This window comes from Oncorhynchus clarkii, chromosome 27 (assembly GCF_045791955.1).
Source record: "Oncorhynchus clarkii lewisi isolate Uvic-CL-2024 chromosome 27, UVic_Ocla_1.0, whole genome shotgun sequence".
NCBI classification, from domain to species: domain Eukaryota; kingdom Metazoa; phylum Chordata; class Actinopteri; order Salmoniformes; family Salmonidae; genus Oncorhynchus; species Oncorhynchus clarkii.
The window spans coordinates 23,149,680-23,160,533 of record NC_092173.1 but is presented as its reverse complement, the minus strand read 5'-3'; the positions used below and the strand labels follow the sequence as shown (position 1 = coordinate 23,160,533).

Sequence of the window (10,854 nt, the reverse complement as noted above, 5' to 3'; positions counted from 1 at the left end):
TGTTCGATGGGGTTGAGGTCAGGGCTCTGTGCAGGGTCAGTCAATCTCAACAAACCATTTCTGTATGGACTTTGCTTTGTGCACGGGAGAATTGTCATGCTGAAACAGGAAAGGACCTTCCCCAAACTGTTGCCACAAATTTGGAAGCACAAAATTGTCTAGAATGTTAGAATGATTGTATGCTATAGCATTATAATTTCCCTTCACTGGAACTAAGGGGCCTAGCCTGAACCATGAAAAACAGCCCCAGAGCATTATTCCTCCTCCGCCAAACTATACAGTTGACACTATGCATTGGGGCAGGTAGCGTTCTCCTTGCATCCGCCAAACTCAGATTTGTCCTTTAGATTGCCAGATGGTGAAGCGTGATACATCACTCCAGAGAACGCATTTCAACTGCTCCAAAGTCCACTGGCGGCAAACTTTACACCACTCTAGCTGACGCTTGGTATTGGATATGGTGATCTTAAGCTTGTATGCTGCTGCTCTGCCACGGAAACCCATTTCATTAAGCTCCCGACAAACAGTTATTGTGCTGACAAACAGTTAGTGTGCTGAAGCTGCATCCAAAGGTAGTTTGGAACTTGGCAGTGAGTGGTTTTTTAAAGCATTATGCATGCGCTTCAGCATTTCTGTGAGCTTGTGTGGCCTACCACTTCGCTGTTGCTCCTAGAAGTTTCCACTTCACAATAACAGCACTTACAGTTGACCAGGGCAGATCTAGCAGGGCAGACATTTGACGAACTGACTTGTTGAAAAGGAGGCATCCTATTTACTGCCAATGTTTGTCTATGGAAATTGCATAGCTGTGTGCTCGATTTTATATACCTGTGAGCAACAGGTGTGGCTAAAATAACCGAGTCCACTAATTTGAAGCGGTTTTCACATACTTTTGGTGATGTGGTGTACATTGTAGGTTCCTCGCTCTGCGTAAGAAGCGATGCACAGTGATAGAATAATGACATGGCAAATTCATAAAATGCCTCTCCCTGTTTGAATTCATGACCTAACGCTTGTCAGAAAGAAAAGAACCACTGTTTTTTGAATATAATGAAAAAAGCTTACACAGTCTATGAATATTTTAAAGAGTTGGGTGGTGACATGTGAGACAAATTTGCCGACGGCATTCCTATTGGTTTAGTGGGAACGTGATGACACAGGAGTTCTGCATAATACTTTAAAAAGGTTCTCTGTCAGTGGTGAGCCACTGTGAAAAAGACGACCGTTAACTCCTGATAGGCGAACTCAAGCGTTGGAAACCGAGAGCAACCTCGAGATTACTACTGAACATCATGAGTGAGGTAGGATACTTTATTTTCTTTATGAAAGAAATTAGAATGGAGAAGTATTTACACACGGGCGCAGCTCTTGTATGAATAGCCTAGTTCTGAATAAATGGCGATACCCATCTTTTAACAATCCTCATGGTCCATAACCGACGGATTGCTACCAGCTACCAAATGATGTGATTTATTTACCTTGAATTTGATGTGATGTATTTACCTTTAATCCACTGATGCTGCGAACAGACACGATTCACGTTTGCAGTTGGATGCTGCAGCATCAAAGTGCCGCGCCGCAACGCTCAGTTTGTTTGGAACTCCGCGGGCGCATCTATACTGTACTACCCTCAACTCATCCCACCTGCGGTTTAAACGGGTTTACGGTGGACTAAACAATGTAAGCCTACCCTTCATTCATGGGCACTGAGTTGCAATATGACCACGAAGCTCTTGTTCATGCCTTTACAATATATAAATTCGGAAGCTTACTTGTTTTTCGATTACATGTGGCATATAAACTGTAACTGTACCAATTGGAACAGGTTTTAAGTAATTGTTGCATGGCCAGGTGAATTCCGGGTGCCTAGTGTATAGTAATTCATTTCTAATCTTAGGCTAATGAGTGTATTGAGAATATCACAGATCAATATGTCTTATGAAGATGAACTTTTATTTAGATACAATGTCAAGGATCCCTCACCGTGAATTGCAATGGCCAATATACTATAGCCTTCTGTAAACATTTCTTAACGATTTCCTCGAGGAACAAATAACTTAATGACTGCCTTGAATATGTTTCTTATCATTCATTCGACAACGAATGATGTTTTCATCTCAAATCATATAAACTACTGTACCTCTGGCAGTCTACATGTTAGGTGGTTGGTGAGATTGGTTATTGGCTACTATACCCTCAATATAGCTGTAACCAGCACGGTCCTAGGCAACAAGAGCACAACCAACCTCACAGGGGTTTACAGCTTGGAATGGAAAACTGCTGTTAGGTTTTCCCACAGCTAACTGGCCTCTGATCCTTAGTCACAGATGTTCCAGCTTGATTCCTTTCAAAGTGGTTGGAGGGGGATATTAATAGCATATTTTTTCAGCCAGAGCAAGAACATTTTATCTGGCAGGGTCTCTCTCAAAAGTTCATTATTGAATATTCGCACATTGGTGGAGGTCATACATCTCTTTTGCAGCTATGGTGTTAATAGCGTGCCTGTATGTGACAATGTCATAAACTTTAGTGTTAATCGAGTTTCATAATGTCATAAACTTTAGTGTTAATCGAGTTTCATAATGCCATAAACTGTAGTGTTAATCGAGTTTCATGCCATAAACTTTAGTGTTAATCGAGTTTCATAATGCCAAAAACTGTAGTGTTAATCGAGTTTCATAATGCCATAAACTGTAGTGTTAATCGAGTTTCATAATGCCATAAACTGTAGTGTTAATCGAGTTTCATAATGCCATAAACTGTAGTGTTAATCGAGTTTCATAATGCCATAAACTGTAGTGTTAATCGAGTTTCATGCCATAAACTGTAGTGTTAATCGAGTTTCATAATGCCATAAGCTTTAGTGTTAATCGAGTTTCATAATGCCTTAAGCTTTAGTGTTAATCGAGTTTCATAATGCCTTAAGCTTTAGTGAATCGAGTTTCATAATGCCTTAAGCTTTAGTGTTAATGGAGTTTCATAATGCCTTAAGCTTTAGTATTAATCAAGTTTCATAATGCCATAAGCTTTAGTGTTAATGGAGTTTCATAATGCCTTAAGCTTTAGTATTAATAGAGTTTCATGCCATAAACTTTAGTGTTAATCGAGTTTCATAATGCCATAAGCTTTAGTGTTAATCGAGTTTCATAATGCCTTAAGCTTTAGTGTTAATCGAGTTTCATAATGCCTTAAGCTTTAGTGTTAATGGAGTTTCATAATGCCTTAAGCTTTAGTGTTAATAGAGTTTCATGCCATAAACTTTAGTGTTAATCGAGTTTCATAATGCCATAAACTGTAGTGTTAATCGAGTTTCATAATGCCATAAACTGTAGTGTTAATCGAGTTTCATAATGCCATAAACTGTAGTGTTAATCGAGTTTCATAATGCCAAAAACTTTGCCACTGTGTCACATTACAATTTTGAAGGTCCAATGCAGCCGTTTTCATCTCAGTATCAAATGATTTCCAGGTAACAATTAAGTACCTTACTGTTTTTAATCAAAATGGTCAGTAGTGCTGAGCATTAGTGCTTTCTGAGGTCGGTTCAGTTTCGGTTCTAATATGCAACAATTATTAAGGTTTTTTATTTCGGTTTTATTTATTTTTTACCTTAAAGGTATTATGAAATATACCTTTTTTTAAAAGTAAGCATTCACTTGTCAAAACATTGAAAATATTACATTGTCTTTGTTAGGGCCACATTGGGTAGACATCAATAGAAAAATAGGAAATTACTATGAAATTAAATATTTCTGTTGTGTATATTACTAAATCTCTGCTCAGGCAGTAGCAGTCTGCCAGCCAAACCATTTACAGTATGTTCTCCACATACTGTACTGTCATTAGTCATCCTATTTAGCCAGTCTGCCTAAGTAGCCTATGTTGCAGAGCTGTCTGACGAAATCATTTGACTAGTTCTTCAAAGTAGATATGGCATACTTTCACCAACTGTCTCTGTCCATCTCATTGTTGTGTTGTGTACATTCCACTCTCATGCGGTGTGTGTGTCTAACGTAACTAGCAGGCGTAAAAGTGTGTCCGTCCACAGATCTGTATATAATGATGAGATGCTCATGTCTCCACCCTAACAATGGGAGTCGTTGTCCCAAAGGCGGGAAGACAAGCGACAAGTTTATATCCAAAATAAGCCCATAGAAACACATTGGGCTTATTTTGGACACACTTTGGTGAGAATAAACGCTTTTGCTTTGCCTTTTCCTCTATGATCCATCTCCGTCCGAGACTGAAAACTGGCTAAATGGATTATGGGATTGTAGTTAATTACCACTTTTCTGAGCTGAACTAGGTTGAATATGTGTTTAATGAATACAACTCCCTTCAACCCAGAGTCCCACACGGTTCTTGCCTTGATTTCTGTAATGATGATCTGAAACTGCATGCTGGGCTCACAATTTTTTTTTAAATTCAAGTAATTTAACCGATGTAGGTCAATTAGTTGTTTAATAACAGAAGAAAAACTAAAATGTTGATTAATCTCTCAGCACTAATGGTAAAAAATAAACAAAAATAGCTTCTTAGCAAGAACAATTTCTCAAGCAAGAATTTTGCTAGGGCTGTCTGGGAGTGGTCTGAACAGGGAAATGAAAACTGAAAACTAGCTGTTATTAGCAGAGAGATTTGGAACTCTCTTTCTTATTGGTCTATTAACTAATTTACTCCTTGGTGATTTCAAAACTCCATTCCACCAAAACAGGCTGAAAGCAGCTCTTCCACTAAAAGGTAATTATCATAGTTTTCACAATTTCACAGTATTATTCTAATCTCATAGTCTGTAAATATATATAAAACACAGGGAAATCACATTTTTGACTGCACTGGCCTTTAAGTAATTTGACTGACAGCTTGCAATACACATATTTAGGGGCTAAAGTATTCTGAATTGTCACCATATTGTCTGTGAAGTCAAAGATGTTCAGCTCTCAATTCTGCTGAGAAGTCAGTCACACTTGTGGAAAGATTAATGAAGGCTTTTCTGCCACCCAGGGAATTAACAGGCTTAGTGCTCTTACTGTGACATTCTGTCTTCAGAACATGGGTGACAAGTTAGCAGACAAACCACTTGAGTTTACTCACACATTTAGGCTGGTACACTATATATGCAAAAGTATGTGGACACCCCTTCAAATGAGTGGATTCGGCTATTTCAGCCACACTCGTTGCCGACAGGTGTATCAAATCGAGCACACAGCCATGCAATCTCCATAGACAAACATTGGCTGTAGAATGGCCTTACAGAAGAGCTCAGTGACTTTCAACGTGGCACCGTCATAGGATGCCACCTTTCCAACAAGTCAGTTTGTCAAATTTCTGCCCTGCTAGAGCCGCCCCGGTCAACTGCAAGTGCTGTTATTGTGAAGTGGAAATGTCTAGGAGCATCAAGTGCTCAGCTGCAAAGTGGTATGCCACACAAGCTCACAGAACAGGACCGCGAATGCTGAAGTGCGTAGCGCATAAAAAATATTCTGTCCTTGGTTGCAACACTCACTACTGAGTTCCAAACTGCCTCTGGAAGCAACGTCAGAATAAGAACTGTTTGTCAGGAGCTTCATGAAATGGGTTTTCATGGCAGAGCAGCCGCACACAAGCCTAAGATCACCATGCACAATGCTAAGCGTCAGCTGGAGTGGTGTTAAGCTCGCCGCCATTGGACTCTGGAGCAGTGGAAATGCGTTCTCTGGCGTGATGAATCATGCTTCACCATCTGGCAATCCGACGGACGAATCCAGGTTTGGTGGATGCCAGGAGAATGCTACCTGCCCAATGCATATTGCGAACTATAGTGCGGAATAATGGTCTGGGGCTGTTTTTCATGTTTCAAGCTGGCCCCTAAGTTCCATTGAAGGAAACTAAGAGGCATGAATTGGAACGCCGACTGCAAGCCAGGCCTAATCGCCCAACATCAGTGCCCGACCTCACTAAGGCTCTTGTGCAAGTCCCTGCAGCCATGTTCCAACATTTAGTGGAAAGCCTTCCCAGAAGAGTGGAAGTTGTTATAGCAGCAAAGGGAAGACCAACTCCATATTAATGCCCATGATTTTGGAATGAGATGTTCAACGAGCAGGTTTCCACTTATTTTTGGTCATGTAGTGTAACACACAGACTGAGGTAGACTGAAGCGAGGATGAGACTGTCACTTTGAGGACATTTTGTGCTGAAAATACCATCTGAGTTGTGGAAGAAACCTGCTGGGCATGTGTGCGCGCCTGTGTCCGCCCGTGTGTGTGTGCCCGCGTGTGTGTGTGTGAGGTTGCCTGAGAGCACTGCGGTCCCTGAGGATCTGCATCAGCAGCAGACTGTTAACCTCGCGAGACACTGTGGATCCTCTCTTAAGACACAGGCTAAGGGAGGCTTCCAGCCTAACAATTCCCTGGGACAGGAAGCTGCTCCAAGTTAATGCAAGAACCAACAGAGGTTTTTCAAATACATATTTATTTACAGTCTGGTGCTCTTCATTTCTCATGTCTTATGAGACGTGGTCAGCAAATGATAAACCTGGATTAGGGTAAAATGATGAGACGGAGAAACGTTAGTACTGTTCAGTAGTGGGCATTCTCCAAGATTTATTCAAATATTGTTAATCATTTTTGTTGTCAAAATCAATTATCCATTACAAATCTATTGTAGTATTACATCTGCACATTTCATATTATAGTATCAAAAATAAAAGTTCTCAGGTTCAAAAACGATCACCATACATCTACACATTCACATTATATATAACTCAATGTACTATCACTATCACTGTCAATTTCGAAAATATTTAAATTACTGGATGCCTGTGCTAAATAATGCTACAACCATTACATTATAAACCACAAACATGTAAGCTAACATTGAATGAAACCAACTATAGTTCGCAAACGCACTTTTGTACATGGCGCTGTAATATAGAATTTACCTTATTTTAGCGCCCAAAAAACGTAATACTTCCATGTCAACTGTAATATGAATACCATTGTAAAGCACAATTTCTCCCCTTTCCAGCAAAATAAATGACGAGACCTTCATGCTGCCAGTCTCTGCATAATTGAAGAAGGCAATGAGCTCTGTTGGGTCTTTTTAAAAATGGCGGGTGGGGAAGCAAAACCTACTGCGTGATCGGGAAAGGTTGAGAAGTCGTGTGGGGAAACGGCTTTTTTCACCCGATCTGTCCAATTTATCACCTCTAAAATGTAAATTAAACACTATAAATAGTTTATAGAATTTGAAGGTTTGTGTCGAATTTGAATCGGGTTTTTAGGGCAGCGCTAAAGTTATCTTCAGAAGTAAACAGCGGCTGTCGCGGCTTTTGAGAGTCATGACGCAAAAAATTAATGCATTCAGTTGTTCAATTGACTAGGTAATCCCCCTTACCCTGTCCGTGTTCCTTTCTTGTTTTAATCTACAAGAGAAGCGCTACACCTGGTGGAGAGAGGCTGTATGACACATAATTATTTGTATTATGTGTGCTTTACGTTACATCATGACACGTCACAATTTATCGTACAACGCCAGAGGTGTCCGCTTTTTCAAATTTTCTATCGTGCCATTACCATGTCAATCAACGCTTGAATAGAAACGTAGTTCACACCCCAGTTTTTGATGCCAACACAGTCGCTACAGTCCCATTCGTTTTCATTGCAGCCTCATTTGAATACCGGGCTTGAGCAAATTTCTACGGAATGGGTTAGTCAACAGTAGTCTAAATTTGGTTAGCATCAAGCTAGCAAACTGTCAAACGCTATTTTCGGTTAAAACTCCCTTCAATTGCCTTCAAACATCACCAAACCCACAGACTATGCAGTTAACCATGTTACCTCAATATGTTGAGTCATATTGCACTTTTGCTCATTACATACTTGAATTAACAGGGTAAAATGATAAAAACATTTGTAGTAGGCAAGTCCTCACAATCTCACTAACGCTCCCCATTGGCATCACAGCTCGCCCTAGCGGCAGTAATCATGTACATTACTTTAAGGGCAAATACCTGGGAGGCCTAGAAAATTATACAAATGATTTGCCCCATAAAATAACAAATGAAATAAAACATAAAAAATATGACCATACATATTTGTGTGTCACATTAGCTTGGCCTCAAAAGGTAGATTTGGAAAGGAAAGGAATTTGCAATGGAATTTGCCTCATTGTGTTTAGGCTACAGCTGTTTATCCAGCATTGTTCATCCCAATGAAAATGAAATGTGTATATTACACAACAGGAATTATAACAGGTCTTGAATTATTGAACACTTGCCAGTCCTGACCTAAGGGAAAGGAAACGTCCTTTGTAAGATATGCAAGGCAAACTGAGCCTCCCATATGCAGCTGATTCAGAGAAGTGTAATTTCGGTGAGGATAAGTCCAGTGTGGTTGGCGTACAGAATTCAAAGAGGTTTTTCTGTTTAGTTCATATGTTTTTCAGGCCCATGCAGAGCAGAGTTGTTCTCAATCAAAGTCGGCTGCCTCTCCCCCACCAAGCTTGACATGAAGCCAGTAATTGAAGCACAGTAGCCAGCACGTTCTGGATTGAATACCCTAGCTCTGGTCAGTAATGCAGCATTCTGCTCTCTCCCCCTCCTCTCCTCCTCTCCTATCGTCCACACGTACTTCCTCTCACCACATTGTAGAAGTGCACAACTCTGGGCTATTAGTTTGACAGCAAATGAAAGGCTGTCAGAAAATATATTTCTTAGCCAGGCTTTTAGTCTAATGAATCTACTTTTCACGGATTAAACATTCAGCTGAATAACCTGAATGTCAAAAGCTTTAGACTAATGAAATAATGAAAAGACAAGCTGGACTGAACTAGCATTCTTTGGAAATGCAGATAGCTACTTTCCCGATACTCCCAGTCTTTCCATGACCTAAAGCAGGGCTCTCAAACCCTGTTCCTGGATAGCTACCCTCCTGTAGGTTTTCAATCCAACCCCAGTTGTAACTAATCTGATTCAGTTTATCAACCAGCTAATTATTAGCATCAGGTACGCTAGGCTAGGGTTGGAGCGAAAACCTACAGGACGGTAGCTCTTCAGGAACAGGGTTGATATCCTGACCTAGAGTAGAGACTGTGTATTGTAAATTACTGACACTAAAACCCTTTATGGCTGTGTTGGTTGATGTACACTTCTCCACTCCACGTCCCAAAGCCTTAGACAGAGGTTTGTGTAGCCGTATGCTGGAATTTGAGGATGGCCCTGCATCTTGTGCACCACATAGCCCCACCCAAGCAATTGGCCAATCAATCATGCCTGTACATGCTATAAGACCTGTTTCCTGGCCTCCGAAAGTATTTTGCTGTCTGTTGTGGCCCCTGTTTTATGATGAAGATAGATACCACCTTCTCCTCGTTGGTGTGTAATGAGAAAGCTCTTTTAGAAAAATCAAACATTAGTCCAGGGAAGAAACTCTTTACTAGACTAATTTTCTGTCCGTTTTTAATCGCATTAAGACATCAATGCACACTTGCCTGTAATCCAATATTATTGCAAGATGTACAGTGGCACGATGAAGCATCTTACTGTCAAATCAGCAGTGTCAGTGGTCATGGATTTGATCCAACTAATTTCATATTCGGAACACAGCATTCAAATGAACTGTAGGATATTCTTGGATCTTATTCATCTTACCTCAGCACCTCCACACCACATCTTCGTATATACTTATTAAGATCGAAGAAGTCTTGTATCACAGTGCTGTAACCTAATGCACCAACACAGACGTGTTAGATAATGAAGTCAGTGGATGTGCAGGAATTGGGTGTGGTCTTATGTGTTTTTTTTCTCACCATTAATTTTTACGACCTGCAACACTTTTGAACAAGTCAGCCCAGCTGTAGAGTGGATAGGGATGCTAATTACGTGACGTGAAATTAGCATAAGCTCAGCCCAGATCCATCCTGCCAGGTCATTACCACATGTTCCAGCCCCTTGGAGAATTAGAGTTCTTAATATCTAAAGAAAGCTACCAATTATTTGGACGACTGCAGTGAGAGACCATATGCTGTGTTCCACCAATTTGCATTTGCCTCTCCTTATTTCCTATTTTAGAGTAAATCAAGGAGACCTTGGATGTTCATTCATTGAAAAAGCTGTTTAAATCCACTTTAAGGGACTATTGGAATGTGACACTTGTCCTGAATAACCCCAAAACATTTAAACTGGGATGACAGAGGTGTCGTTCGATATTCACTACACCTAAATCTGCAGACAATATTTCCAGGCTAGGACTGAATTTAAGAGACCTTAGCTGGAAGACATGGTGGGTTTAACAGAAAAACAAGTGAATCACTTATATACTGAATGTCCATCTGGAAAATCCTCCTCCTTTGCTGCAGATACAGGTTGCATGATGACAGATATGTCAGCGTGGAGAAAATGTATTTCACTCAGTTGATGAACTCATCTATACTGAACAAAAATATAACTGCAACATGCAACAATTTCAAAGATTTTACAGAGATACAGTTCATATAAGAAATCAGTCAATTGAAATAAATTCATTAGGCCATAATCTATTGATTTCGCATGACTGGGCAGGGGTGCAGCTATGGATGGGCCTGAGTGGGCCTTGGAGGGCATTTTGAAAAAGTAATTCTGATTGGCTTGGCCTAGCTTCCCAGTGGGTGGGCCTGGCTACCAAGTGGGTGGGCCTATGCCCTCCAAAGCCCACCCATGGCTGCACCCCTACCCAGTCATGTGAAATCCCTAGATTAGGGCCTAACTTATTAATTTAAATTGACTGATTTGCTTATATATGAACAGTAACTCAGTAATATCTTTGAAATTGTGTTGCGTTTATAAGGACTGAATACTTATTGACTCAAGAAATTTCAGCTTTAAATGTTTGATTATTT

At 40.3% G+C, this 10,854-nt stretch overlaps 1 protein-coding gene across 1 annotated transcript in view; it reads left to right on the top strand.

The window, feature by feature from the left end:
* The first annotated feature begins 1,160 nt into the window (after positions 1-1,160).
* Positions 1,161-10,854, top strand: part of LOC139386014 (calmodulin regulator protein PCP4-like) — a 46,727-nt gene continuing 37,033 nt past the window's right edge. Inside the window, exon 1 of the mRNA XM_071131345.1 lies at positions 1,161-1,301. Within this exon, the coding sequence (XP_070987446.1) occupies positions 1,293-1,301 (9 nt within the window). The 5' untranslated portion in view covers positions 1,161-1,292. The remainder of the gene's footprint in view (positions 1,302-10,854) is intronic.